Source organism: Aspergillus ambiguus (genome assembly GCF_047715705.1).
Source record: "Aspergillus ambiguus strain CBS 117.58 unplaced genomic scaffold BDV59scaffold_2, whole genome shotgun sequence".
Classification (NCBI taxonomy): Eukaryota; Fungi; Ascomycota; class Eurotiomycetes; order Eurotiales; family Aspergillaceae; genus Aspergillus; species Aspergillus ambiguus.
In genome coordinates, this window is record NW_027395515.1 from 916,760 (window position 1) to 942,161 (window position 25,402).

The 25,402-nt window shown below is 54.6% G+C and overlaps 13 protein-coding genes across 13 annotated transcripts; 6 read left to right on the forward strand and 7 right to left on the reverse strand.

Annotated features, from left to right (window-relative positions):
* Nucleotides 1–93: 93 nt before the first annotated feature.
* BDV59DRAFT_49392 (uncharacterized protein) lies at nt 94–997 on the reverse strand. The gene has a single exon (XM_073696500.1). The coding sequence runs from the start codon at nt 855–857 to the stop codon at nt 237–239; it is 621 nt and encodes a 206-aa protein (XP_073552509.1). The 5' UTR covers nt 858–997; the 3' UTR covers nt 94–236.
* Nucleotides 998–1,147: 150 nt separating this feature from the next.
* On the forward strand, nt 1,148–5,534 carry BDV59DRAFT_49396 (coatomer subunit alpha). Its single transcript, XM_073696501.1, has 8 exons — nt 1,148–1,346; nt 1,429–1,478; nt 1,543–1,862; nt 1,916–2,251; nt 2,319–3,285; nt 3,339–3,934; nt 3,986–5,070; nt 5,132–5,534. Exons 1-8 carry the CDS (start codon nt 1,317–1,319, stop codon nt 5,384–5,386), a joined length of 3,639 nt encoding a protein of 1,212 aa, XP_073552510.1. The 5' UTR covers nt 1,148–1,316; the 3' UTR covers nt 5,387–5,534.
* Nucleotides 5,535–5,619: 85 nt separating this feature from the next.
* BDV59DRAFT_168475 (flavin-linked sulfhydryl oxidase) lies at nt 5,620–6,734 on the reverse strand. Its single transcript, XM_073688083.1, has 3 exons — nt 6,606–6,734; nt 6,343–6,553; nt 5,620–6,273 (listed from the first exon to the last, which is right to left on the reverse strand). Exons 2-3 carry the CDS (start codon nt 6,495–6,497, stop codon nt 5,775–5,777), a joined length of 654 nt encoding a protein of 217 aa, XP_073552511.1. The 5' UTR covers nt 6,498–6,553; nt 6,606–6,734; the 3' UTR covers nt 5,620–5,774.
* A 96-nt stretch (nt 6,735–6,830) lies between these two features.
* BDV59DRAFT_168477 (putative transcriptional regulator) lies at nt 6,831–8,579 on the forward strand. Its single transcript, XM_073688084.1, has 4 exons — nt 6,831–7,335; nt 7,400–8,333; nt 8,395–8,472; nt 8,525–8,579. The coding sequence occupies exons 1-2, from the start codon at nt 7,079–7,081 to the stop codon at nt 8,172–8,174; spliced, it is 1,032 nt and encodes a 343-aa protein (XP_073552512.1). The 5' UTR covers nt 6,831–7,078; the 3' UTR covers nt 8,175–8,333; nt 8,395–8,472; nt 8,525–8,579.
* Nucleotides 8,247–8,739, reverse strand: BDV59DRAFT_198022 (DUF5310 domain-containing protein; the record flags this gene model as incomplete). The annotated part of the gene is made up of 4 exons (XM_073693065.1): nt 8,247–8,333; nt 8,395–8,472; nt 8,525–8,638; nt 8,734–8,739. The coding sequence occupies 4 exons, from the start codon at nt 8,737–8,739 to the stop codon at nt 8,247–8,249; spliced, it is 285 nt and encodes a 94-aa protein (XP_073552513.1).
* Nucleotides 8,654–11,805, forward strand: BDV59DRAFT_168480 (putative AP-1 adaptor complex subunit beta). The gene is made up of 7 exons (XM_073688085.1): nt 8,654–9,007; nt 9,061–9,081; nt 9,157–9,288; nt 9,347–9,984; nt 10,038–10,606; nt 10,662–11,023; nt 11,077–11,805. Exons 1-7 carry the CDS (start codon nt 8,931–8,933, stop codon nt 11,531–11,533), a joined length of 2,256 nt encoding a protein of 751 aa, XP_073552514.1. The 5' UTR covers nt 8,654–8,930; the 3' UTR covers nt 11,534–11,805.
* A 434-nt stretch (nt 11,806–12,239) lies between these two features.
* Nucleotides 12,240–13,695, forward strand: BDV59DRAFT_49433 (NAD(P)-dependent alcohol dehydrogenase). Its single transcript, XM_073696502.1, has 3 exons — nt 12,240–12,645; nt 12,727–13,338; nt 13,393–13,695. Exons 1-3 carry the CDS (start codon nt 12,469–12,471, stop codon nt 13,684–13,686), a joined length of 1,083 nt encoding a protein of 360 aa, XP_073552515.1. The 5' UTR covers nt 12,240–12,468; the 3' UTR covers nt 13,687–13,695.
* A 377-nt stretch (nt 13,696–14,072) lies between these two features.
* cspA (putative cell surface protein) lies at nt 14,073–15,319 on the reverse strand (the record flags this gene model as incomplete). Its single annotated transcript, XM_073693066.1, has 2 exons — nt 14,073–15,200; nt 15,254–15,319. The coding sequence occupies 2 exons, from the start codon at nt 15,317–15,319 to the stop codon at nt 14,073–14,075; spliced, it is 1,194 nt and encodes a 397-aa protein (XP_073552516.1).
* Nucleotides 15,320–16,978: 1,659 nt separating this feature from the next.
* BDV59DRAFT_168483 (DNA primase subunit PRI1) lies at nt 16,979–18,823 on the forward strand. The gene is made up of 3 exons (XM_073688086.1): nt 16,979–17,243; nt 17,303–17,500; nt 17,562–18,823. The coding sequence occupies exons 1-3, from the start codon at nt 17,023–17,025 to the stop codon at nt 18,688–18,690; spliced, it is 1,548 nt and encodes a 515-aa protein (XP_073552517.1). The 5' UTR covers nt 16,979–17,022; the 3' UTR covers nt 18,691–18,823.
* BDV59DRAFT_168485 (MAM33 family protein) lies at nt 18,824–20,468 on the reverse strand. The gene is made up of 5 exons (XM_073688087.1): nt 20,214–20,468; nt 19,928–20,049; nt 19,807–19,865; nt 19,223–19,752; nt 18,824–19,169 (listed from the first exon to the last, which is right to left on the reverse strand). Exons 1-5 carry the CDS (start codon nt 20,398–20,400, stop codon nt 19,144–19,146), a joined length of 924 nt encoding a protein of 307 aa, XP_073552518.1. The 5' UTR covers nt 20,401–20,468; the 3' UTR covers nt 18,824–19,143.
* A 142-nt stretch (nt 20,469–20,610) lies between these two features.
* On the reverse strand, nt 20,611–21,486 carry BDV59DRAFT_168486 (translation machinery-associated protein 16). Its single transcript, XM_073688088.1, has 2 exons — nt 21,147–21,486; nt 20,611–21,094 (listed from the first exon to the last, which is right to left on the reverse strand). Exons 1-2 carry the CDS (start codon nt 21,313–21,315, stop codon nt 20,727–20,729), a joined length of 537 nt encoding a protein of 178 aa, XP_073552519.1. The 5' UTR covers nt 21,316–21,486; the 3' UTR covers nt 20,611–20,726.
* Nucleotides 21,487–24,151, forward strand: BDV59DRAFT_49489 (putative exonuclease). The gene is made up of 3 exons (XM_073696503.1): nt 21,487–21,682; nt 21,766–21,913; nt 21,967–24,151. The coding sequence occupies exons 1-3, from the start codon at nt 21,670–21,672 to the stop codon at nt 24,041–24,043; spliced, it is 2,238 nt and encodes a 745-aa protein (XP_073552520.1). The 5' UTR covers nt 21,487–21,669; the 3' UTR covers nt 24,044–24,151.
* Nucleotides 24,152–25,091, reverse strand: BDV59DRAFT_49490 (uncharacterized protein). Its single transcript, XM_073696504.1, has one exon. The coding sequence runs from the start codon at nt 24,931–24,933 to the stop codon at nt 24,259–24,261; it is 675 nt and encodes a 224-aa protein (XP_073552521.1). The 5' UTR covers nt 24,934–25,091; the 3' UTR covers nt 24,152–24,258.
* Nucleotides 25,092–25,402: the final 311 nt, after the last annotated feature.

Sequence of the window (25,402 nt, forward strand, 5' to 3'; positions counted from 1 at the left end):
AATTGACCGACAGGAGAATACATTTGAGACTAGAAAGACCTACGTAGCCGTGCAATCCGAACGGTTGCAGACGACAGAGGATGAGAAGGGCTTGACGTCATGCACGACATTACCTCTTAGGGACTAGTAAGGTCTAGCCCGCTTCTGCAGATCACGTAATCCTTGTCGTTGGCTGCTCTATCAGGGAGTTAAATCGGACATATCAATCCAGACCATGTCTATATAGTATGCAGGATCTAGTCTAGCTCCATGGGATCCGCTTCAGTCGATCCATCTGTGGTATTCGTACCACTAGCATCGGTGGTGGTCGATCTGGGGCTGACGCTCTCCGAAGACTCTGGTGCTTTGCGCGAATGTACTCCTCGCAGGTTGTCCCTAGACTGCTTGCTCCTTCGACGCAGTCGTTTTGGGCTCGATGTGGTCCCATCGTATTGCATACGAGTTGCCATCCTGGGGTACGCATCTCGGGAGCTGTCAGGCATGGCTCCTGCGGCCGTGTGCGGTTTTCTCTTCTTGCCTCTCTTCAATTGGATATTGACACGGGGGTCGTTGTCAGAGTCGCAGTGAAGACTTTCCATTGAGTCTATCAGGTCATCTTGCGAAGTTTCGCCTTCGATTTTTCTCGCCGGAAATGTGGGAGGTGGTGGGGATGGAGAGCGTGGCTCGTCCTCCGGTTCTTCAATAGCGTATGGTTTGACCACTAACTCATGAGGTTCATAGTCCTGCTCCTGACTGGGGTTTCGGATTTGCGGGGAGTCATGGGGCGAACTCTGATCAGGCACCGCAGGGTCGAATTGGCCAGGTTGGGTTGGAAATGAGGGAGATGGATCCGTAGTATGCTCAGCATATCGTCGCATGAGAGATAAGATGCCTCATTGGGAACCTAAACCGTAAGTAGCTAAGGATAAGACACAGTATTTGGGATATGACTGTCGGAAGGACCGAATAACGGGTGCATCACATTGTGACTCTGTCTGTCCTCGAGCGAATCGTCTAGAAGGCCTACAGCGTAGCAGCAACTCCGAACCACTCACCGCCTGCGGAGGTGATGGCAGAACTCGCTTAGTGGGCTGACCGCCTGGCTGAGTCAGCCGCGCCAGGTACGGAACAACAGCACCTCCCGCTCTAACACTTAGTTGTCCAGACGGATGGTCCAGACTGTCGGACATCTATCCAACTTCCACCCCTCCACTGCCTCTCCTTTTCTCCCACCATTCTTCCCCGGTGGATGAGGTGGTCCCCTCTGTTCCTTGTGTTCTTTTCTGCGTGTGGACCGTACTCCTCTATGGTGCGGCTTCGGCCAACCCTTCTTCAAGATGCAGTCCTCCCCCAATATGCTCACCAAGGTATGTCTCTCTACTGGACTTAGCCCAATCCACAGCCGTCCGTCGCTCCAAGGGCACCGAATAACCTCAATTCGTCTTCCAGTTTGAATCGAAATCCTCCCGGGCCAAGGGAATTGCCTTCCATCCCAAGCGGTTTGTCTCCCCTTGTCAACACCACACGCGTCGCAATCCGCCGGAACGCTGACCCTGAATATAGCCCGTGGATTCTCGTCTCCCTACATTCGTCGACTATCCAGCTGTGGGATTATCGCATGGGAACCCTCATTGATCGCTTCGAAGAGCACGACGGCCCCGTTCGAGGAATTGATTTCCACCCAACCCAGCCCCTCTTCGTCTCCGGCGGTGACGATTACAAGATTAAAGTCTGGAGCACTCAGACGCGGAGATGTCTCTTCACCCTCAATGGCCATCTGGACTACGTCCGTACCGTCTTCTTCCACCATGAGCTCCCGTGGATCCTCTCTGCTTCCGATGACCAGACAATCCGCATCTGGAACTGGCAGAACCGATCACTGAGTAGGTTGGGTTCCGGACACTTGTCCCCATGGATGCTGACAATTGATGCGCAGTCTGCACGATGACCGGCCACAACCACTATGTAATGTGCGCGCAGTTCCATCCGACCGAAGACCTCATTGCCTCCGCCTCGTTGGATCAGTCCGTCCGCATCTGGGACATCTCCGGCCTGCGGAAGAAGCATTCGGCCCCGACCACCATGTCTTTTGAGGACCAGATGGCTCGGGCGAACCCCAACCAGGCAGACATGTTTGGAAACACTGACGCAGTGGTCAAGTTTGTCTTGGAAGGCCATGACCGTGGTGTCAACTGGGTGTCTTTCCACCCCACTCTGCCCCTGATTGTGTCTGCCGGTGACGATCGCCTCATCAAGCTGTGGCGGATGAGTGGTATGTGATAAGATGAGATTGTTCCGGCTTACCAGCATGGCTGACATTGCTGACATTACTCCAATAGACACCAAAGCCTGGGAGGTCGACACCTGCCGTGGCCACTTCCAGAACGCATCGGCCTGTCTCTTCCACCCCCACCAAGACCTCATCCTCTCCGTCGGCGAAGACAAGACTATTCGAGTCTGGGATTTGAATAAACGTACCTCTGTCCAGTCCTTCAAGCGGGATTTGGACCGGTTCTGGGTCATCGCTGCCCATCCGGAGATCAACCTGTTCGCTGCAGGCCATGACACTGGCGTGATGGTATTCAAGCTGGAGCGTGAACGTCCCGCCTCCGCTGTGTACCAGAACCAGCTCTTCTACATCACAAAAGAGAAGCATGTGAAGTCCTACGACTTCGCAAAGAACGTTGAATCTCCACCGATGCTTTCCCTGCGGAAACTCGGATCCGCTTGGGTTCCCCCACGAACTGTGTCTTACAACCCCGCTGAACGCGCTATTCTCGTGACCTCGCCCACTGACGGCGGTATCTACGAGCTGGTTCATCTTCCCAGGGATGCCACAGGTGCGGTGGAGCCGACTGATAGCAAGCGTGGCCAGGCGTCTTCTGCGGTCTTTGTTGCGCGCAATCGCTTCGCGGTGTTCAACCAGACCAACCAACAGGTTGACATCAAGGACCTGAGCAACTCTACCACCAAGACGATTAAGGCTCCCGCAGGCACGACGGACATCTATTTTGGCGGTACTGGTTGTCTACTCTTCATTACCCCTACTTCTGTGGTTCTCTTCGACATCCAACAGAAGAAGCAGCTGGCTGAGTTGGCTGTTAGCGGCGTCAAGTACGTTGTCTGGTCAAACGATGGCCTTTACGCTGCTTTGCTGAGCAAGCACAATGTCACCATTGTCACAAAGACCTTGGAGCAAGTCAGCAGCTTACACGAGACCATTCGCATCAAGAGTGCCGCTTGGGACGACGCTGGTGTGCTTCTTTATTCGACCCTGAACCACGTCAAGTACTCCCTACTGAACGGGTATGAACCTTCCTACCTTACCAAAACAACGAACTGTGCTAATGCTGCTCCAGTGACAACGGTATTATCCGCACGCTTGACCAGACCGTTTACCTGGTTAAGGTCAAGGGCCGGAATGTTTACTGCCTCGATCGCAATGCAAAGCCTAGAGTTTTGGAAATCGATCCGACTGAATACCGCTTCAAGCTCGCGCTGGTTAAGAGAAATTACGATGAGATGCTACAGATCATCAAGACCTCCAGCCTGGTCGGACAAAGTATTATCTCTTATCTCCAAAAGAAGGGTTACCCGGAGATTGCCTTGCAGTTCGTGCAGGATCCTCAGACACGTTTTGAGCTGGCTTTGGAGTGCGGTAATCTTGATGTTGCCATCGAGATGTCCAGGGAACTCGATCGTCCCACGCTGTGGAACAGACTCGGCGCCGAGGCTTTGGCTCACGGTAACCATCAGACCGTCGAGATGGCCTACCAGAAGCAGAGGAACTTTGATAAACTATCTTTCCTGTACCTCTCTACTGGCGACCAGGAGAAGCTGTCCCGAATGGCTAAGATTGCCGAACACCGTGGTGACTTCACATCGCGTTTCCAGAATGCCATCTACCGTGGCGACATCGAAGACCGCATCCAGATGTTCAAAGAAGCCGATCTTTGTAGGTCTCTCCTTTTGGTCCATTGCTTTTATGGTTACTGATTGTTTCTAGACCCACTTGCCTATCTCACAGCCAAGGCCCACGGCTTGACCGAGGAGGTTGAATCCATTCTGGAGGCCACTGGCCTCACCGAGGACCAGATCTCTCTACCGACCATTGAGGAACCCGCCCAAGTGCCTCCACCCTTCGTGCAGACGTTCAAGAACAACTGGCCCGTCAAGGCTGCTGGCCATTCGTCATTTGAGAAGGCTCTCCTCGGTGAGGTCGGTGCCGGTGACGAAGAAGCTCCTGAGATGGACTTCGAAGTGGAGGGAGATGATGAGGCTGTGACTGCACGAGACACCCTTGAAGATGAGGAAGAAGATGTTGATGGGTGGGACATGGGTGAGGAGATCACCGTCGAAGAGGATGTCGACTTCGTCAATGTCGAGAGCACTGAGGCCGGTGCAGGCAGCACCGAAGCAGACCTTTGGGCCCGTAACTCTCCTCTTGCCGCTGATCACGTCGCCGCCGGCTCGTTTGACTCCGCCATGCAGCTCCTGAACCGACAGGTCGGGGCTGTGAACTTCACTCCCCTCAAGCCCCGATTCCTCGAAGTATACAAAGCCTCCAAGACATATCTTCCTGCCACTGCTGGCCTTCCTCCCTTGGTGAACTACGTTCGGCGGACTGTTGAGGAGACGGATACCCGCAAGGTTCTGCCTATCATTCCCCGCGATCTTGAGACCATTGCCAACGTCGACCTGCAAGAAGGCTATGCTGCCATGCGGGCCAACAAGCTGGAGGACGGCGTGAAGATTTTCCGGGGTATCCTTCACTCCATTCTGATCAACACCGTGTCCTCCGAGGCAGAGGTTGAGCAGGCCAAGAAGGTCCTCGAGACTGCCCGCGAGTACGTTCTGGCCATGTCGATTGAGCTGGAGCGACGTCGCATTGCGAAAGAGGAGCCAGACAATGTCAAGCGAACCCTGGAACTCTCTGCCTACTTCACTATCCCCAAGTTGGAAGTCGCCCACCGCCAGCTTGCCTTGATGGCCGCGATGAAGCTGGCCTTTACCCATAAGAATTACTCGTCCGCCCTCAGCTTCGCCAACCGCATGTTGGCCAATGGCGGCTCCGCCAAGCTTCTCGAACAGGTATGTGTTGCTATGAACGCTGATGCATGTCGTGCTGTCGTTTTGCTAACCCCGCATACAGGCCCGGAAGTACAAGGCTCAGTGCGAACGTAACCCGCAAGACAAGGTCGAAATCGAGTTTGACCAATTCGCCGAATTCGACCTCTGCGCGGCCTCCTACACTCCTATCTACACCGGCTCCCCCAGTGTGTCCGACCCCTTCACCGGCGCCAAATACCACGAACAGTACAAGGGCACCGTGTGTCGGATATCAGAGGTGACCGAGATCGGCGCGCCAGCCAGCGGCTTGCGGTTGTTTGTGCCGAGCCAATATTGAAGATGGCCTTAGTATTATAATGTTCACGGTTTTCCGGGGTGAAGCAATAAAATGTAGGTATTCTGCTGCGTGGGAAGAGGGTCGGAGTTGGAGGAAGCTCCTGCTCTCTAGATGTATGGATCTTGTGTCTTCGATAATTGCTCAGCGACGTTTTCCCCATCTATATTCCTTTCATATTACTTTTCTTTCCTGCAATGCAAGTTTGGACATGTTTGTTAAAAAACCGAGAATTTCCACATTAGAGACCAATACATGACGGGCATGACCTTGAGTTGAGAGAATTGCTTGCTCGCTAAATGTCTAGCTACATAGAAGAGGGAATATGCTACAGTACCGCTACATGCTACAATATCGTACAAATCACCCCGACCCCGGCCGTCGCAGCGGATCAGTCGCACCGCCCATCCTTCCACCCCGTCCGCCACCTCTCCTCCCAAAACCGACAGTCAAACTCCTTCTTGCCCAGCTTCCGATTGACCTCGTTGTGCGCCTCACACATCCACGTCCCAAAATCTGCGCGGCCGGCCAGGCGCGGCTCGTTCCGGCCACTAGGCTCGGTCATCCACTTCCGGAAATCGTCCGCACACCACCCACACGGATACAGGCGGGAAAAGAGCTTCAGGAACGTGCGCATCTCGCTCTGCTGCTCCGGCGTGGCGGCGACGGGGTACGCCGCGGTCAGGGAGTGGAGGAGGGTCCAGGTGGAGCGGCCGAGGGCCTCGACATCCGGCGGACAGTCATCTGGGATGCCGGGGAGGGCGGCGGAGGGGGTCGGCTGTGCGGTTTGGGGAGACGTGGTCGCTTTGGATGGCGTGTCTGCTGCGCTTTGCGCTTTGGCTTGTTTGGTCAGGGCGCGCCAGGATGCGGCGGAGGTGCAGAGGCGGCATCTGATGGGGTCAGGTCTTCTATCTTTGCTTCCTCTCGGTGGTGGTGGACATGTGAAGGAATGCACTCACGGTTTGCCGTCTTTGTCGAGCACGACGCCGTTGGGGAGTTTCGTCATACCCGATTCTTCGGGCTTGGAGTCTGGGGAGGAGCCCGCGGCGGCGCCGGACATTTGGTGGATAAAGAGGTTTTTTTGTGGTCTCGTTTGCGACTCTGTTTCTGACATGGTGACGGTCTTTTCTGCTGCGTTGCGCCAAATATAGGGTTGAGAAGCCCAGTGACCTTGGTATATATTTAGCAGCTGGTAGTGGTGGGGGGAAGGATGTGGACTCACGAGGGATTGCGCAGGCGTGAGCTCAAGCCTGGTACGAGGACGTAGGTAGGTAAACAGAGCAAAGGAGATGTTTGCAGGAGGAGAGAATAAACAGGAGCAAGAGTGTAGTGGACGCAGACGAAGATGATCTGAAGCTGGAAGAATCGAGATGGCTGCTTTGTCAGCATCTCCGGCGGATTTAAGACATCGAATGCATCCATACGATACAGACCCATGTTTCCTCCAACTAGGTCGAGCCATAGTCCCGCTACCGTCGCTCAACATTGTTCCAGCGGAATCTCCTTCAACTGACAGATCACTTCGTCTTTCCTGGCCTGGGTTTTTGTTTGAGCAAATCCTCAACGCGTTGCGAAGCCGCCTGCCGCGTCGAACTCCATACTCCAACCCAATAACCGCGCCTGACGAACTCCAGTTGCAGTCGCGGAGCCCATTACAAACCGAGCAGCCACGCGACAAATAAGAGCGCATGAAAGATGGCCCCCCGTTACACCTTGTCCGAGTCCGAGTCGGAGCCAGATGAGCCTGCCGTCCCGGCAGTGCCCTCGGACGAAGTCATGGAGAAGGCTCTACGCGATACTGTCGCCAAGTTCTACAAATCGGGGAATATGGAGGAGCTGACACTGAAGCGCGTGCGCCTGGCAGTGGAGAAAGCCCTTGGTCTCGAGGAGGGCTTCTTTAAAAGCCATGAGACGTGGAAGACGAGGAGCGAGGAGATCATTAAGGATGAGGTGGTATGTAATCCCGTGTATTCTGTATCGTGGGTTTGATGTCGATTTCTTACACCTGGTATGACAGTCGGTACAAGATTCTGGCCCGGACGAAGATGACCAACCGAGCGTTCCTCCACCTAAAACAAAGGCTCCCAAGCGCACGAAACAAGGACCCTCAGACTCCCGCAAACGCCAAAAAACAACACCCGAGCCTTCTGAAGACAACCGCTCAACAGGCGAGGAGAGCGAGGAAGTGAAGAAACCAGCGAAGAAGCCGACAAAACAGAAGACGACCCCGTCAAAGTCTCGAAAGGAACCAGAGGCCGACTCGGACACTGCAGAAGCGAAAGCTGAGCCCAATGCGGAATCAGAGAGTGAAATGTCGGTAGTCCTTGACGAAGAACCCAAACCCAAAGCCCGGAAGCGACAGACAAGCGCGGAATCGACGCAAAAAGGGAAGAAGAAAGCTCCAGCAAAGAAGAGCAAAGGCAAGGAGGCGGACTTGGACCCGAACAAAGCCGAGATTAAGCGCTTACAGGGCTGGCTTCTCAAATGCGGAATCCGCAAGATGTGGTCGCGGGAGCTGGCCCCGTATGATACCCCGAAGGCGAAGATTCAGCATCTCAAGGAGATGTTGAAGGAAGCAGGTATGGAGGGCCGGTATTCCTTGGAGAAAGCGCGACAGATCCGGGAAGAACGAGAGCTGAAGGCGGATCTCGAGATGGTCCAGGAGGGCGCGAAATTATGGGGGAAGGAAAGCGGTGATGAGGATAGTGAAGGAGGGCGACCTCGACGGAGATTGAACCGCGGCCGACAAGCGCTTGCTTTCCTAGAGAGTGATGGCGAGGAAACGGACTGACATTGGGGCATCAGGTGTATCGAGTAGCTTCTGCCCAGCGCGGTAGAATCCAACCATGGTATCCTCCGGAGATCACTTTCCGGCTTTGGTGCCGCCCATCCGTTGGGCAACCAAGCTGAAGACGGCGACGGAGGAGATGAAGAGGACTAGGTTGTAGAACTAGAAGGGAGCAAATGGTTAGAATCGCCATGCGAGGCCTTGTAACGAGACGCGCACTCACCGCGGTGCGGGAGTATTCGTTCTCCTCGGCCTCTGACCGGGCCTCGACGAAGAGCCGTCGCAGGTTGGGGAGATTCGCCTGGAGGAATAAGAGTCAGAAAGAGGATGCAGCATGCGAGGGAGAGACGTACCATGGAAGTCGAGGGGGGTGGAACCGCTGGAGGGAGGAAGAAGGGAAGAAGATGCGGACGGGCTACGGGGAAGAAGGGACCACGACCGCTTTTTGTGGACTCGGCCAGCGTGACCTCAACCCATCAACCATCAACCACCAACTTCCTCTCTCGCTCTCGCTCTCTTCCTTCACCACCACCACCCTCCCTCTTTTTCTTCAACAACCCACCGCCATTCCACCGCTGTCGCCCGTCGTCTCTGGGGGAATGGTGTTTTAATCAAGTGACCCGTTTCCTCCCAGAATTCCCCTGTCCCTGAACTCGCCCGCCTCCGTCTATCCCCCCGCAGTAGTCCGCAAGGACGCCCTTCGTCGCCCCCTCCCAGACTGCCACCTCTGCCTCTTCCTAGAGGCGCATTCACTTCGTCATGGCGATGAGTCGGATTAGAGGCGCCTTCGCGGTGCCGAGGAAAGGAGAGACGTTCGAATTGCGAGCTGGCCTTGTGTATGGAGTCACCTACCCACGTGTTGGCGGCGACATGCTAATCCCGTTATTAGATCCCAGTATGCCTACGAACGGTATGTCGAACAATTCCTTCCTGTCTGACGGTTATGCGTGCCTTCCATCGGAACCCCCCTCTAATCTACCCGCAGAAAGGAGTCCATTCAGAAGACGATCATGGCAATGACTCTGGGAAAAGACGTCTCCGCGCTCTTCCCGGACGTGCTCAAGAACATTGCGACCAATGATCTGGAGCAGAAGAAACTCGTATATCTTTATCTAATGTGAGTCTGCTCCACGACGCCGTCTTCTCGTGCTCTTCTCCGCTGATTGCGTGTCTAGGAATTACGCCAAATCCCACCCAGACCTCTGTATTCTTGCCGTCAACACCTTCGTACAAGACTCCGAAGACCCGAACCCCCTTATTCGAGCCCTCGCAATCCGGACCATGGGATGTATCCGTGTGGACAAGATGGTGGATTACATGGAGGAACCTCTGCGGAAGACCCTCCGCGACGAATCGCCCTATGTTCGCAAGACTGCTGCGATCTGCGTGGCGAAGCTGTTCGACCTGAACCCTGGCATGTGCTTGGAAAATGGCTTCCTGGAAATGCTGCAGGAAATGATCGGAGATCCGAACCCCATGGTCGTCGCCAACTCGGTGACGGCGCTCTCGGAAATCTATCACGCCGCCCCGGAGACCAACGCTCTCCAGGTTACCACCAATACTCTACGCAAGCTCCTGATGGCTCTGAATGAGTGCACAGAATGGGGCCGAGTGACGATCTTGACCACTCTGGCCGAGTACAAAACGCTGGAAGTGACCGAATCCGAGCATATCTGCGAGCGCGTTGCGCCTCAGTTCCAACATGCCAACCCCAGCGTGGTATTGGCGGCTGTCAAGGTTGTTTTCTTACACATGAGAAACATCAACCCCGACCTGTCCAAGAACTATCTGAAGAAGATGGCTCCCCCTCTTGGTATGATGCCCTATTCGGCGTCCGTGAATCGCATTGCTGATTCTTGCCTTTAGTTACCCTGGTCTCCTCCGCCCCTGAAGTGCAGTATGTCGCTCTCAGAAACATCGATCTATTGCTGCAGAAACAGCCGGATATTCTGAACAAGGAGCTCCGCGTGTTCTTCTGCAAATACAACGACCCTCCATATGTCAAGTTCCAGAAGCTGGAGATCATGGTTCGGATAGCCAACGACCGCAATGTTGACCAGCTACTGTCGGAGTTAAGGGAATATGCCCTAGAGGTTGATATGGACTTCGTTCGCCGTGCCGTCAAAGCCATCGGACAAGTGGCCATCAAGATCGAAAGCGCAAGCGAGAAGTGTGTCAACACGCTGCTGGATCTGATCAACACCAAGGTGAATTATGTGGTGCAAGAGGCTATTGTGGTGATCAAGGACATCTTCCGGAAGTATCCTGGCTATGAAGGCATCATCCCTACGCTGTGCAAGTGTATAGATGAGTTGGATGAGCCGAATGCTCGAGCTGCTCTGATCTGGATTGTTGGTGAATACGCGGAGAAGATTAACAACGCTGGTGATATCCTAGGCGGATTCGTTGACGGTTTCAACGAGGAGTTCTCGCAGGTTTGTTCCACCCCCAAAAGTCTTTTTGAAGCACACTGGCGCTGACTTCTAGCAGACTCAATTACAAATATTGACCGCTGTCGTGAAGCTCTTCTTGAAGCGGCCCGAGAAAGCCCAAGGGCTTGTGCAGAAGGTACTCCAGGCGGCCACGGCAGAGAATGACAACCCCGATGTCCGTGATCGTGCCTACGTGTACTGGCGTTTGCTCTCCAACACCAGTGACCCTGGGGCGACCAAGAACATTGTGCTGTCACAGAAGCCCCCAATCGTGACTACCATCCACTCCCTGCCTCCCGCGCTCCTCGAACAACTTCTTGCCGAACTTTCCACACTTGCATCGGTCTACCACAAGCCGCCAGAGCAGTTCGTCGGCCAGGGCAGATTCGGTGCCGATGCCGTGCAGAGAGCCGCTATCGAGTTCGTGAATCCCCGTTTCGTTCATTCTCAGATGGGTGCTAATATCATGACAGGGAACAAATTCAAAATGCACGAGAGAACCCATTGGCCGCTGCCGCTGCCGCTGCCGCAGTCACCGGCAAGACGCCGCCCCCACAAACGCAGAACAACGTGGAGAACCTCCTCGACATCGATTTCGATGGCACGGCACCTGCGTCGGCACACAAGGAGCCCGGCGGTGGCGTGTCCGGCTTGGAGGGACTGGCGGGTACTCCTGTCCGGGTCGAGTCTCCTGCGGCCGGCGCACCGGCTGGCAGCAACAATCTCGACGATCTCCTCGGTGTGTTTGGTGACGGCGGAGGTGCAGCGGGTGCGGCTACTAGTAGTACTGCTCCCAATGGTGGTGCTGGCGCCGACCTCATGAATGGATTTGCCGGACTGGACCTCTCTGGCAATAGTAGTACTACGTCGCCACCACCTAGTGGCAGCCAGCCAAAGAAAACCAACGAGGACATCTTGTCCTTATTCTAGGGTGGTGAACATGGCCGGATCATGGGGTACGAAAAGTTATCGCGGGGGACGGATTAAAGGACGAATAATTGCTGCATCCAACATAGAATATCTTGGTTCTCATGGCTCATCCGACCTGTCAGAGCCAGTCTCTTATTGTTTATTTCTCTCGCCTGTTGCTTCCTTTGTTTGTATATCCTGTCTCCTACGAACAGCGCTGTTATATGGTCTCCTTCTCTCTCTGTCTTCTACCAGTTTGTTATGAACAATGTCAGTGGTAGTGGAATGCAAGTTGCTTACCATCCGTTTATTCCGTCGGAAATAAGGAGCGCTAACCATGGAAATAGCGGTGACAATTAATAAGCCGGGAGAGCCAGCAAATTTTCCTGGTGGAGCGGTGACGGACATAGTGGAGGCATGAATCCCATAGAATGGACGATCGATGACACTGATGCTTGATAGGATTCGTATACGGTACAGCGAGGGCCGTCCTTGCATCCGGCTGATCTATCTACTTTGACATCCTGAAGGCTCAAGTGTCGGTCTCAATGGCTTGAGTGGCCGAACCAGCAGTCCGAGATTGGACCGTGGACGATGCCTATTAGAGACGTTTGCTTATCGCGGACTTCAAATCTCGGGCGTTTTAGTTTTGAAGTCCTCGAAGCAATAGGAGCCATATTAGTACGCCGCCCATAAGCTTTTCAGATCCCTGCCGTTATTAATCCTGGCGAGCGTTTCTGCACGCGCTTTCGGGTGTTTTTCCATGCACTCCATAGGACTTCATCCTCGCCGTCAGTATGTGGGTCCCTAGAGGAAACGCGCGATCCGAACCACGGGGAGGACAGTCGTTGGATGTCTATAAAAGTGGAAATCCCCCCCGCTTTGCGCCAGCTCCAAGCGGTGCAGCACCATTTCCACGCTGAAGACCCCCTAAGAGCCAGAAACGCTTGATCGCCATGGCGCAGACCGATTACAAGTTCGAAGGCTGGATGGGCCTGGACCCCAAGGCTGCTGATGGCCAGATGGTCTGGCAGGAATTCCAGCCCAAGGCGTGGGAGGAGACGGATGTTGATATCAAAATCACCCACTGCGGTATCTGCGGCTCAGACCTGCACACGCTGCGCAGCGGCTGGGTAATTTACCCCTTTGCCTCCGTCCTATTCCCGCGTTCCACGGCATCAGACGGGAAGACCAGCTAACCCGTCATCTGGCAGAGACCGACCAAGTACCCTTGCTGCGTCGGCCACGAGATTGTCGGTACCGCCGTACGCGTGGGGTCCAAGGCTGTCGGGGGGATCAAGGTCGGCGACCGGGTTGGCGTTGGCGCGCAGAGCGACTCCTGTCTCGGCCGGCTGGGCGATTGTCCCGAGTGCGCGATGGGCTGGGAGCAGTACTGCTCGCACCGGTTCGTGGGCACGTACAACAACGTGCACCTCAACGGCGACAAGTCCTACGGCGGCTACGGCCTGTACAACCGCGCCCCGTCGCATTTCGTGATCAAGATCCCCGACGCCATCCCCTCCGCCCACGCGGCGCCTATGCTCTGCGGCGGCGTCACCCTGTACAGCCCGCTGAAGCACAACCACTGCGGCCCCGGCAAGCGCGTCGGCATCATCGGTGTCGGCGGTCTGGGCCATTTCGGCGTGCTGTTCGCCAAGGCCATGGGCGCCGACAGGGTGGTTGCTATCTCGCGCAAGGCGGCGAAGAGCGCCGACGCGCTGAAGATGGGCGCGGATGTCTACATCGCCACGGACGATGAGCCTGATTGGGCGACGAAGTATGCGCGCTCCCTGGATCTCATTGTGTGTACCGTGTCTTCTGCCAAGGTAAGCTCTCCGTTTGGATTTTCGTCCTGGTTGGACGGCACTGACGGGGTTTAGATGCCTATGAATGAGTATCTGGGACTGTTGGCGACCAATGGAAGTCTGGTCCAGGTCGGGCTCCCGGAAGATGGTGCGCTTGCTGCTCCCATTCCCCTATTGAAGCGGCGTCTGAAGGTGGAGAGCTCGCTGGTGGGATCGCCCAACGAGATCCGTGAGATGTTCGAGCTGGTGGCGCAGAAGGGAGTCACGCCATGGGTAGAGGAAGTGCCCATGAAGGATGCCAACAAGGCGATTGTGGATATGCACGAGGGCAAAGCTCGGTACCGGTATGTGCTGGTCAACGAGCAGTAGTTAAATGATGGATACGTATTAGTCATGGTCGAGGACCCTGTTGGCTGGTTGTATACAGCAGAGTATGAATAGAACGGCAAGGCTATGAGAAGTATGAAATAGAAGAGGGAGAAATTTTCTAGAAACCGACAACGATCTGTGTATTATATATTATTAAAACGAACCTATCTGACAAAGCAGAAGCCTCAAACTCTAGTTTAGTTTATCAATTGACCGTTTTCTAGTCTAAGCCCGAAGACATGGACTAGGAGTTTAAGTGTCAGACTGCAGAGAAATCCAAAAACACAAAAATTCCACAACTCCGTATTATATTGGGTCCAACAAGGTGTATTTTCTCACAGGTGCGTAAAAGCCACGTCTATAAGTCTACCCTCGGGACGATCGATTTAGAGGAGGACCATGAGCGCCATGACAGCAGCCAGGAGGCTAGCAGCGGGCTTGACAGCCGGCGCAGCACCGAGGAAGGGCTGGCCGGAAGGCGAGCCAGAGGGCTGGGCCGGAGAGACACCGGAAGGCTGAGCAGAGGCACCAGGCTGGCCAGACTCGCCCGGAGAGACGGGAGAGACACCGGAAGGCTGGGCACCAGGAGCGGCAGAGCCGGCGGGCTGCTGGGGAGACACACCAGCTGGGGCAGAGCCAGCGGGCTGCTCGGGGGAGACACCGGCAGGGGCAGCACCAGGTGCAGCAGAGCCGGCAGGGGCAGCAGCAGCAGGGGCAGAGCCAGCAGGCTGCTCAGGAGAGACACCGGCAGGGGCAGCACCAGGAGCAGCAGAGCCAGCGGGCGCAGCAGGGGCAGCGCCAGCGGGCTGCTGAGGAGAGACACCGGCAGGCGCGGCACCAGGGGCAGCAGAGCCAGCGGGGGCAGCAGCAGCAGGGGCAGAGCCAGCGGGCTGCTCAGGAGAGACACCGGCAGGGGCAGCAGGAGCGGGAGCAGCCGAACCAGCAGGAGCAGGAGCAGCCGAACCAGCGGGAGCAGGAGCGGCAGAGCCAGCAGGAGCAGGAGCGGCAGAGCCAGCGGGCTGCTCAGGAGCAACACCGGGAACGGTAGACTGGCCAGGAACAGGGACAGGGACAGGGCCCACCGGAGCAGGAGTAGTGGTGGGAGCAGGGGCGGTGCTGTTCTGGAAGGGAGCAGTGGGCGCCGAGGTGGGGACCACAGTAGAGTTGTGCTGGCAGGTCGGGCACACAGTCTCCGTGGCAGTCTGGTTCTGGGTGATAGGGATAGGAACCACAGTGGTGTTGAATCCCGTCGGCTGAGGCTTAGGAGCAGGAGTAGTCGTGGGCACAGAGGTGCCAGTACCAGTGGGAACCACGGTCTTGCCGTTCTCCTCGCACCAGGTGCTAGTGACGGTGATGGTGTTGGTCTGGGTGATGGGGACCGTCAGGGTCTTCTTGCCGGAAGTGACAGTGGAAGAAGTCACAGGGCAGTCAGTAGTCACGAAGGTGGTGGTCTTCGTGACGATGGCAGCCGGCTCAGAAGCAGTGACAACAGCCTCAGAGCTGGCACCAGCGGCCTGGAGAAAAGTCAGAAGAGCTTAACAGCGTCTGTGAGATCATCTGGACTCACCTTGTGGATAACACCACCGAAAGCAGGGCCGGCCATGGCCAGCCAGGCAACAGTTCCTTTGACCATCTCGAAAGATGATTTGATATCCTACTGCAATGAAGGAGGCTCAAACAAAGCACAAGTTGGACTTGAACGAAAGTATGGTAAAGCGACAGCGAATGAACCAAGCGTGATGGAGAAGGAAGAGGGAGGTGGGAGAGCAGGATAATGGTACTTATATCCTACTTGACGAGCAGAGGAGTCACCGTTTTCATACTGGTAACCACGATGATGGCGATAATGGCACAGTAGTATCCATTCACAACCAGGGAACAGCTCCTCGGATTTCGGTTCGAGAGGAGAGGCAGCTTCTGATTGATTGAGCTATATTGATGACTAGTTCCAGTCCTGCAACAGGAATCAAGAGAACCGTGGAAAGCAGAGGAACCGATATGATGGAGCTAACCGCGAGCCAGAAAGAGGAGACATTCGAGCGTTCAATCAGGGGTGAGAATGTCACATTCTGTTGTATCATCTAGGCTGAGGAACCCACAAGTATCCACCGAAAACCTTAGGAGATCGGGGACAAGATGAGGGACAGCACACTTAGAAGATTTTGATAGTAGTGGCGTCATGATTTCAGGCTAGAGTATCCTAAAAAAGAAACAAGTCTTCTTCGGAACGTTTTCTCTTCCAAGGCAGGCTAGAGGGAGGGACCACCATTGCAGATATGCGGATGTCTAGCCTCAATCTAGTTGGTGTGTCCAGACAAAGACAAAGGCTGCTTTGGGCAGACCGAATTGAATTGGTATTAGAAAGGGAATAGTTGGACCCTCATAACCCACGCCACATTGAATTCGCTGTCAGATGCAATATCTCTGGGCGGAATGTCTGGGGCGTCTGTAGCATTCGAGCGCCCACCATCCTCAGCTGGGGAGGATCTGGCAGGTTCGGAGAGAAGAAAAAAGCTCCTCCGGAATGTGGGGTGCACCGATAGGGTTGTCGTCCCATCCTTGTAACGTTGCAGGTTCAACTCTGGCCAGTCAGAGAGATGCCGAGACAGGGAAGCCATGATTGAGGGACCTAACATCAAGGTCTACCAGGAATAGAAAGGCAGTTTCCGGATGGTTTTCCCCATCCAACTCCAAAGGATAGAGCCTAGCATTGGAAGGGACAGTTGGCCCGCCTGGAATAGGAGGCGAAAGCTTTGCAAATCCGACTTGATCTGCAATCCGCATACAACTGCTATTGCGCAAGATCGTAATCATTACACGGACAACACGTCCAGTCAAAATTTTCACCGTATGCTTCATGACTCACGGACTAATGTAGATAGTCGCCATCATCATGTTCCATTTGCGATGGGGCATGGCCTGTTTGACGGCCAGACGAGGGTCGATGTAGGCGTCATCCACCAGGGCAGGATCAAGATGGTGGGTATAGTGCCGCAAACGGCGACGGAGAGGGCCGCAATGTGCCTGACTGAGAGACAGTGGAGAATCCTGTAGGGTGACTGGAGGATCTCAGGTCCTCCTTTCCTCAGAGGCACCGAGAGGGGCGGAGGGGAAAAGAAGAAGAATCGTCGACTTGGAAGTATACATGGCCGGATTGGGTTTAGCGGGAAGTCCGGTTGCGGCGATCACGGGATGGCTTTGTCAGCGGGTAGGGCTTAGGGTTTTCGGCGACGCGTACGGAACGCGTCGACCACGCGTTAAGAGGGTATTCTTCCATACAACACCTGAAAGTCCAACTTGTACGGTCTTCACCAACGACCATCCTCGCCCCCCATCATGCCACATTCGACGTCTTCTGCTGGCTCCCCTCGCAATGAGGACGAGACTCTCCCTGACGCCCCTCCCGTGACCACCACCGAGACCTCCGAGAACAAGGATTCTGCCGCGGAGGCCGATGCATCCAAAGAGAAACTCGAGGACCTGTTGTTTGACGATGACGACGACGACGAATACCCTGCGTCTAGTGCACCAGAAACGAAAATGGAACCAACGGCACCGTAAGTGCACATTGAATCTTTCCTATCCCGGGCGAACACGCTAATATGGAGCGGTTAAGATTGTCTGCGCCCCCGCCGCCCAAAGTCGACACTGATACCATGCTCGCTTTCTACCAGCGCCTGTGCCCTTTTCGTTATTTGTTCCAGTGGCTTAACCATGGCATTGTCCCCTCTCCTGACTTTGGAAACCGGGAATTTGCCCTGACCCTTCAGAATGAGGCGTACCTCCGGTATCAATCATATGCCACTGCGGACCTGTGAGTAGATGTGTTGAAAGCGAGCTTGGTTAAACCAGTTGCTAAAACTTATCACTTGTAGTTTCCGAAAGGATATTCTCCGGATGAACCCCACTCGTTTTGAGATTGGCCCAGTCTACAACACCAACCCTCGGGACCGGAAAACCCTGCGGGGCGGACAGCTAAAACCAATCTCAAAAGAGCTGGTCTTTGATATTGATTTGACTGACTACGATGATATCCGTACGTGCTGCGAGAAAGCCAACATTTGTGAAAAATGTTGGGTTTTCATCACGATGGCGATAAAGGTGGTGGACACCGCCCTGCGAGAAGATTTTGGTTTCCAGCATATTTTATGGGTCTACTCGGGTCGTCGTGGTGCACATGCCTGGGTCTGTGATCCCCGGGCGCGCTGTCTCCCAGATGACCGCCGGCGAGCCATTGCCGGGTATCTGGATCTCATTCGCGGCGGCACCCAGAGCGGAAAGCGGGTGAATCTCAAGCGGCCTCTGCATCCTCACATGGCGCGAAGTCTCGAGATCTTGAAGCCCTACTTTGCACAAACCACCCTGGGGGACCTGGACACTTTCGCCGGTGCCGAGCAGACCCAGCGCCTGCTGGCGCTACTCCCGGATAAGAACCTGAACGAGTCGTTGCGCAAGAAGTGGGACTCGTCTCCCAACAGACCCAGCTCCAGTAAATGGGCCGATATCGATGCGCTCGCGAAAACGGGGAAGAGCAGTACCCTCAATCCATCCACCCTGCGGGATGCAAAGCAGGATGTGGTCCTAGAGTACACATATCCCCGGCTCGACTCGGAGGTTAGCAAGAAATTGAACCACTTGCTCAAGAGTCCTTTCGTCGTTCATCCAGGCACCGGACGGGTGTGTGTCCCTATCGACCCTCGGAAAGCTGAACAGTTCGATCCCTTCTCCGTCCCTACCGTGACGCAGTTGCTGTCCGAAATTGACACTTGGGATGCTGAACATCCTAACGTCGGCGGAGAGACGACCGAAATGGAGGGGAGTGCTCCCAACGATTCGGACGCTAGAGGAAGCCGCAAACTCCAGGACTACGAAAAGACTAGTCTCAAGCCGTACGTGGACTACTTCCGCTCATTTATTGCCGGACTACTGAAGGAGGAACGCACGGGCAAGCGTGAACGGAATGATGACACGACAGAGATGAAGACTGAGAGTATGGAGTTTTAGGGTGTATGCATATATTCCTTCTCATTGCTGTCTCATATCTTTGGTGATATACTTGACGAATTGGATGTTTCAAGCGGGTTTGGAGTCTCAAGGGCTGGATACCAGCAGGCGTTAAAGGAAATCCTACACGATGTTATTGTTGGGAGTGTTTGCAAGTTGAGCTTGACGATGATTTTCCGAGACTTGATTCCTCGCGACGCTATTATAATATAAACAGATCCTTACTTCATTTCTATATTGATACACATGTGCGCTGCAAGCCTCATGGCTGAATGCGCATTTCCCAGCTGCTGGCCGGGACGAATGTCGAGCTAACAAAACAGAATACATGGGAGAAAACACTAGAGAGCTGTCCACATATTGAACGCGACCAAGAATATGGAGATTAGAGTAAGAGGTGAGAGTTAGTTCACGCAATACAACTTGCTGAACGGAGGATCCGTAATCCTACGTTTAAGCAGAGATGAAGTTCTTGACATCTGCAGCGCTTGTCAGACAGTGCCTCACATGTTTGGACAGGAATGGGACATACTCTCGAGCCAGCGGACATATTCCTTCTGCTCCTTCACCTGGATGTAGTCGGGGATCATATTGGCGAGCTCAGCGTTAATGCCTCTCTCCTCGAGGTAACGCTCCATGAAGGTCTGCAGGTCCTCGTCGAGGTTCTCGAAGGGAGGACCAGCGTACAGGCTCTGGCGAGCCCAGTCCTTCTCGGCGGTCTGAGCGGAGGCCAGATCGGGCTTGGTAAAGTAGGAGACCTCCTCAATCTGGAACAGACCGTCCTGGGCGACCGTCTGGATCAGGAGAGCGCCGTTGCTGGGCTTCTCGATGGTGATGTTCACGCGGGCGGGGAAGCTGGGCTCCAGGTCGCGGTCCAGGTCGTCCAGCTCACGATCGGCGGGCGCGACGCGGTCCTCGGGGTGCTGGGCCACGTTACCGGAGCGGCCCTGGTTGGCGGGCTGGTGACCGGACTGGAAGTCCATCTCGTCAAGGGCGGCATCATCGAAGTCCTCCTGTTCCGTCAGGTTCTGGAGATCGGCGACGGTGAAGGTAAGGCGGATGCTGCGAGAAACGAGGGTTAGGCGGCAACTGGGTCGAGGAAGAACGGAAACTTACTCTTCATTGCCGAACTTCTTGGTGAGGACGACTTCTTGCTCGCCAGGGACATCCTTGACCTGGATTGGATTGAATTAGTCAGGTTCTGGGATCAATCAGCAGAGGGAGAGCATGTTCGTACCTCCCAAGAGTTGTTCTGAAGGACATATTGGATGTTCTGGACGGAGCTGTCGAGGTCTTCCAGACCGGAGGCCTTTTCGTGTTTCAGTTCGTCCTCAAGCTTCGCGACAAGCTCGATATCACCTAGAAAGGACAGAAAAGGATGAGGTTAGCTCCATTGGTGCATGGTGATAGTGGTTGCATGCCAGATCCGGGCGAAAGTCGCGGAGGAAAATTTCCCTCAACAGGCCATCCACCTTTCCTGGACATCCCACCCATGAATGAATGCGCAAAAATGAACCCCTTACCTTCGGCAGCCGCCTGACGGAAAACGGAGGAGGTCGAGAACGAGGCGCACGCAGGTTTCGTGACCTGGTTGTTGAAGAACCGGGGGACGGAAGAGACCGGTCGCAGAGCGGCGGAGCGAGAGGAGACGGCGAGGGAACGGGAAACAGTGCGAGGCACCGACCGGGCGAGAGAGCGCAGGGCGAGCATGATGGGAGAGAGCAAGTTGAGGATGGAGGATGGCAAATGGAGGTGGAAGGGAAGAAGAGGAAGAGAAGTTGGCGGAGGAGGACGGGAAGAAATGGTGAGATGTGATGATGAAACCAAGTGCGGCGCCAAGACTGCAGCTCCCCAGAGGAGTATAAGACCTATAGATTCTACCTCTACTCGACCCAGATGGATCTGGATGATTTCCATATCCCATTATCCATGTCCCTGCAATTCGACAGAAATATTTACATCCATGTCCATCATAAGGCTATATCGGTCGTCATCAAAGCCGTAGAAGAATCCGCGCAATAACCACAATACCACAATCATGACAGTCCCTTCGGGGGAAACAGCGACGACTGTTTCCCTCCCTCCTTCGTCAATCGAATATACTTCAGCGCACTAAGTCCGGACCAGTCGCCCTTCCACGCAGCCAGTGCCTTGATCACATCGGGCGAGGTGAAGTCCGGCATCCAGAATCCCGTCTTGAACTCCTTATCCTCGGCATCCGTCCGCTGCACCAAAGCTTCCTCCCGCTTGCTGGGTGGTCGACCCTTCCGTCGTTCGCTCTGTAATTGTTCGATCTCGGGAACACTGCGGTTGATATATCGCACGACCAGGTCTCTCAGGCCGGTGTCCGAGAGCGGTTCAGTTCCTTCAGGAACGACTTCTTGGAAGTACTCCATGCGGTCAACTGAGCACATGATTAGCACCAAGCTGTGAAGGTCAGGCCAAACGACACTCACTGTAGGACTGTCTCCCCCGAGACAGACTGGCCGTGACTCGGGCGACTCGATCATCTCGCGCATTGGCCTTGCGCAGTCGTTTAGCGTCCCGGCTGTTCTCGTGGAGCGCCTCCACGGCTCCGCGCTTCTTCGCGATATGTTTGTGAACCTTCTGGAGGGATTTGGGCATGGTGGAGAGGAGAGATGGCGTGTGAGGTGATCTTTCGACCGCCCATTGAGGATCCAGACTTTTTTTCGTTCAATGTCGGGCAGAATCACCAGGCGGTGCGTGGACCGTCACTCACCGCCTGGATCCACCAATGAGACACTCGGGCGCGTGCCGGAGACAAACGAGGCAAACGGGACAAACGGCAGGCGCGTGTCGGGTCAATCAACACCGTCAACATTCCATCTGGTTGTCCTGGCGGTCACTTGGCTTTCTCCCTCCAGCGCTCCCATGGGTTCCGTCTCCAACTGATGCCCGTCCCACGGTCTACCTAACCCATCCCCGCGAGAAGGATCCTGTGGCTCCCAGGTGTCCACCATGGGCATTAAAGGTACGTGCCTGAGACCCGACCAAGGGCGATATGCAACCACAATTAGATCTTGCAATATTCAGACGGATACTCACCCACCATAGGGCTTCATGGTCTTCTCAAATCCATTCAGAAACCATGCCATTTGAAGAAGTTCAGCGGTCAGACTCTTGGAGTCGACGCCTATGGATGGCTCCATCGCGGCACCGTCGCCTGTTCCGTGGATCTGGTCCTGGAACGCCCTACCGCGAAGTATGAAATTCTGAACGCCCGGTTAGACCCCCCGCTGACCCAATCCCGTCTAGACATATTGAATTCGTCCTCAATCGTGTTCGCATGCTCCTGTACTTCGGGGTCACGCCATACCTGGTCTTCGACGGCGACAATCTGCCCAGTAAATCCGGGACGGAGGTCGAACGGCACCAGCGTCGCCAGCAAAGCAAAGCTCTAGGGTTGGAACTGCAACGCAAGGGGAGAATCACCGAGGCTTACCAAGAGCTCCAAAAGGCCGTCGATGTTACCCCTCTGATGGCCCGCCAATTGATCGAGGAGCTCAAGAAAATGGACGTGCAATATGTGGTCGCTCCGTACGAGGCCGACGCACAACTGGTCTATCTGGAGCGCCAGGGTCTCATCAATGGAATTATCTCGGAAGATTCCGATCTACTTGTCTTCGGCGCACGCAGACTGCTGTCCAAACTCGATCAATATGGCGACTGCATCGAAATCAACCGCGCTGACTTCACCGCCTGTCGTGAAGTCAGCCTGATTGGGTGGACAGATGCCGATTTCCGGCGCATGTGTATTCTCAGCGGATGCGACTATTTGCCCAACATACCTCGGCTAGGACTTAAGACGGCGTATAGAAGTATCCGCAAGTACAAGAACGTCGAGAGGGCGTTGCGCATGCTCCAGTTCGAGGGCCAGTATCACGTCCCAGCTGATTATCTGGATAACTTCAAGCAGGCTGAGCTCACCTTCCTCTACCAACGAGTATTTTGCCCGAAGGCCAACCGACTAGTGACTCTGACACTTCCAGACAACGATGTCAAGTTGGAGGAGCTCCCCTTCATCGGGGGTGATGTGGACCCTGAGACCGCGACAGGGGTGGCCCGCGGGGATCTTGATCCAACGACAAAAGAGCCTTTGGTTGTGAAGCCATTAGTGGTGCGGAACTTGGGCATTGGCATCAATCGTCGACAGACTCTGGGTTCATCAGCAGAACTGAAGCCGAATAAGCCCATCAGCTCATTTTTCACGCCGAAGCGGGTCCCACTGGCGGAGTTGGATCCAAATACGCTCACGCCATCTCCAAGCCAGCAGCGGTTGTTGCAGCGGCATGCGAATAGTTCCTGGGAGAGCAGTCCTGTGGAGCCCCAGGTGCGATCTGCTCCACCCAGCGGACCCGTGAGTCGATTTTCTGGTCCCGTGGTGCGGAGTGCGGAACGGAGTTCCTTCTTGGCCCACACATCCCGGATTCCTTCCATTCAAACAACAAAACGGCAACGGCTTTGCTCTGAGGCGGACGAAGGGGCTCCCGGTCGGGGTGAAAGTCGCAGTCGGTTTTTTGGTGCTCCCTTGGAGGACGCTAGTCCAAGCGGACAAAAAGTGACTCGCAACAAAAAAGTGCGCAAGTCTACCTTGGATGTCTTTTCTGACGAGATGGCCGAAGATATTATGACACAGCTCCCAGACCCTTCGCAAGGCGACGGTGACTCTACGTCTCAAACCTCACAGTCGGATGAAGTCAAGGGCCAGAGCTCTTCGACAGAGCCGACCTCCGAGTCTTCTCAGGATGATACTCCGGCCAAAGAACAACGTTCAGACGAACGCCTTGGCGGTGACTCGGTTCAGCCTGAGGGAGCTGATGTCCAACCGTCGGTGAACTTGGAATCGAACCCCAAGGTCTTCCACCAAGTTCTCGATCATTATATTGCCAGACAAGACTCTTCGCTGTTGTCCAAGTATGTTTTTAAAGGGTCTGATAGCGGGCCCAGTTCCCGCCCGGAAAGCAGAAAAGCAACAGAGCAGACACCGTGCTATAAACCCAAGACCGTCACTCCATCGATATCCATTGGACCATCCCGGAGCCCTCGGCGACAACGCTTAACGCCCCTCCAACGGTTGGGTCAAAATGCTCTGACACGGTCACGGTCTCTTAATGCTATCGCGCCTCCCCGATCCGCCCTGGCCACGGCGACGACAGTTAACGTCGATAGCTCGAAAAATCGGCCACCATCAGTGGGTATCGAGCGGCTCGCGGTCCAGGGGAGTGAGGACATGATTGTTCCCGACAGCGAAGACGAGGATTGCGAGGAGCTCAGAGATCAGCCAAAACCGGTTGCGCTGGATTTGCAACGGTTCTCTTTTGGCGGAAAATAAGGTATTCGTATGGTATTGACATGCTTCTGCATAGCTGTTGGCGTATGTTCCTTTACTTTTGGCTCATTGGTAGTTTCGTCAAGTCGGGGATTGGCATGGAGTTCTGCATTGCATTGTTATCTATATTGGAGAATTAATACCGCATCATCGTTGTGAAATGAACAGCCTCTTCTGCGATCTTCCAGGTGATTGCTTCAAGCAGCCGGAAAACTAGCCTAGCTACTGATCTTATTATCCCGCATGTAGTCCTGGCAGCGGCCAGTACAGTCCTCCAGTCTCTTGATGTTTTTCTGCTCAGCCGCCCTCTTAACAGCCTCGACCTCCAGCGTCCCAGTCCCTTTCAGCTCTTCCCCGGTCTGAATGAACTCATTCGCAAGGACAGTAATATTTGAAGACACCTGCAATGCACCATCCTTCCCTCGGTTTCCCACGGTCCACTTCGTGGCCCATGCATCCAGTTTGAACCAGTAGTCCACCTTGAAGCGATAGACTTTCTGGTAGACACGAACAGTTGAGTGCGGCTTGACCTTGTACGTCTCCTCCCGCTTTGTTGACCTAACCGTCTCTTCCTCGGTGAAGGTCTTGTGCTCGAAGCCAGCTTCAGCCTTCGCACTGACCTTCATGCCAGAGAACTCCGCAGACACCTTGAATTCTTGTGCGTACTCTTCACCGGACTTGACACGCAAGGTTGTCTCTTGTGTGACTTTCTGAGAGTATGGGTTGTCGCTTTCATTCACATAGGACCACAGCAGCACCCAGTCATAGCCTTTGAAATGGATGTCCACAATCCTGTCAAGGGCTTCGTCTCCCTGGTAATAGTATATATTGCTTTTGCGGGATTGGACAAGATTCTTCCCAGTGGTATTGTAGAACTGATATTTGGGTGCCATAATGTTGCTTGAGCCTGGGTGATTTGCTCAGAAGATTAATTCAAAGTGTGAGCTGAAGATGATGATGGAAACGAGACGGAGGTGTGTGTGCTTGAATATATCTGTTAAGAACTCTCTTTGCATTGTGACCACGCACGTCTTGTGATCTTGCCATTGTCAGTATCATGCGTATCTAAGAATCTTCTCTACTTTTTTTTGTCCCCTTCTTTTTCCTATCGTGGAGTGGTCGCACCCTCAAGCAGCAAGGGCTTCTATTGATCAGGTATCATTCAGTTGCCATCTACCGAGTCCGGGCTGGAGTGGACGGCGCGTGATACGGACTATGAGCAGGTGATGAAGGGAGCGGTCTCCCCATATACCCACTGTAGACTTCCCCAGTCCTAATAGAAATGAAGCATGACTTGCCCACCACCGTTGTGTCCTGGGGGCGTGGTGTGGCTGTCAGTAGCAAACAATCTAGTAAGGCTAT

Coding starts and splice junctions, on each gene's coding strand:
- BDV59DRAFT_49433 (XM_073696502.1), top strand. CDS start 12,469: ATGGCGCAGACCGATTACAAGTTCGAAGGCTGGATGGGCCTGGACCCC. Junction 12,646..12,726: donor ACACGCTGCGCAGCGGCTGG/GTAATTTACCCC, acceptor GTCATCTGGCAG/AGACCGACCAAGTACCCTTG. Junction 13,339..13,392: donor GTACCGTGTCTTCTGCCAAG/GTAAGCTCTCCG, acceptor GACGGGGTTTAG/ATGCCTATGAATGAGTATCT.
- BDV59DRAFT_168485 (XM_073688087.1), bottom strand. CDS start 20,400: ATGCTCGCCCTGCGCTCTCTCGCCCGGTCGGTGCCTCGCACTGTTTCC. Junction 20,050..20,213: donor CCGTCAGGCGGCTGCCGAAG/GTAAGGGGTTCA, acceptor TGTCCTTTCTAG/GTGATATCGAGCTTGTCGCG. Junction 19,170..19,222: donor ATATGTCCGCTGGCTCGAGA/GTATGTCCCATT, acceptor CAAGCGCTGCAG/ATGTCAAGAACTTCATCTCT.
- BDV59DRAFT_168483 (XM_073688086.1), top strand. CDS start 17,023: ATGCCACATTCGACGTCTTCTGCTGGCTCCCCTCGCAATGAGGACGAG. Junction 17,244..17,302: donor AAAATGGAACCAACGGCACC/GTAAGTGCACAT, acceptor GGAGCGGTTAAG/ATTGTCTGCGCCCCCGCCGC. Junction 17,501..17,561: donor TCATATGCCACTGCGGACCT/GTGAGTAGATGT, acceptor TATCACTTGTAG/TTTCCGAAAGGATATTCTCC.
- BDV59DRAFT_49392 (XM_073696500.1), bottom strand. CDS start 857: ATGCGACGATATGCTGAGCATACTACGGATCCATCTCCCTCATTTCCA.
- BDV59DRAFT_49490 (XM_073696504.1), bottom strand. CDS start 24,933: ATGGCACCCAAATATCAGTTCTACAATACCACTGGGAAGAATCTTGTC.
- BDV59DRAFT_168477 (XM_073688084.1), top strand. CDS start 7,079: ATGGCCCCCCGTTACACCTTGTCCGAGTCCGAGTCGGAGCCAGATGAG. Junction 7,336..7,399: donor GAGATCATTAAGGATGAGGT/GGTATGTAATCC, acceptor CCTGGTATGACA/GTCGGTACAAGATTCTGGCC.
- BDV59DRAFT_168480 (XM_073688085.1), top strand. CDS start 8,931: ATGGCGATGAGTCGGATTAGAGGCGCCTTCGCGGTGCCGAGGAAAGGA. Junction 9,289..9,346: donor CTCGTATATCTTTATCTAAT/GTGAGTCTGCTC, acceptor TTGCGTGTCTAG/GAATTACGCCAAATCCCACC. Junction 10,607..10,661: donor TCAACGAGGAGTTCTCGCAG/GTTTGTTCCACC, acceptor GACTTCTAGCAG/ACTCAATTACAAATATTGAC.
- BDV59DRAFT_49396 (XM_073696501.1), top strand. CDS start 1,317: ATGCAGTCCTCCCCCAATATGCTCACCAAG. Junction 1,347..1,428: donor CCCCCAATATGCTCACCAAG/GTATGTCTCTCT, acceptor TTCGTCTTCCAG/TTTGAATCGAAATCCTCCCG. Junction 5,071..5,131: donor CCGCCAAGCTTCTCGAACAG/GTATGTGTTGCT, acceptor CCCCGCATACAG/GCCCGGAAGTACAAGGCTCA.
- BDV59DRAFT_168486 (XM_073688088.1), bottom strand. CDS start 21,315: ATGCCCAAATCCCTCCAGAAGGTTCACAAACATATCGCGAAGAAGCGC. Junction 21,095..21,146: donor TCGGGGGAGACAGTCCTACA/GTGAGTGTCGTT, acceptor TCATGTGCTCAG/TTGACCGCATGGAGTACTTC.
- BDV59DRAFT_168475 (XM_073688083.1), bottom strand. CDS start 6,497: ATGTCAGAAACAGAGTCGCAAACGAGACCACAAAAAAACCTCTTTATC. Junction 6,274..6,342: donor CTCGACAAAGACGGCAAACC/GTGAGTGCATTC, acceptor TGACCCCATCAG/ATGCCGCCTCTGCACCTCCG.
- BDV59DRAFT_49489 (XM_073696503.1), top strand. Junction 21,914..21,966: donor CTGGAACGCCCTACCGCGAA/GTATGAAATTCT, acceptor AATCCCGTCTAG/ACATATTGAATTCGTCCTCA.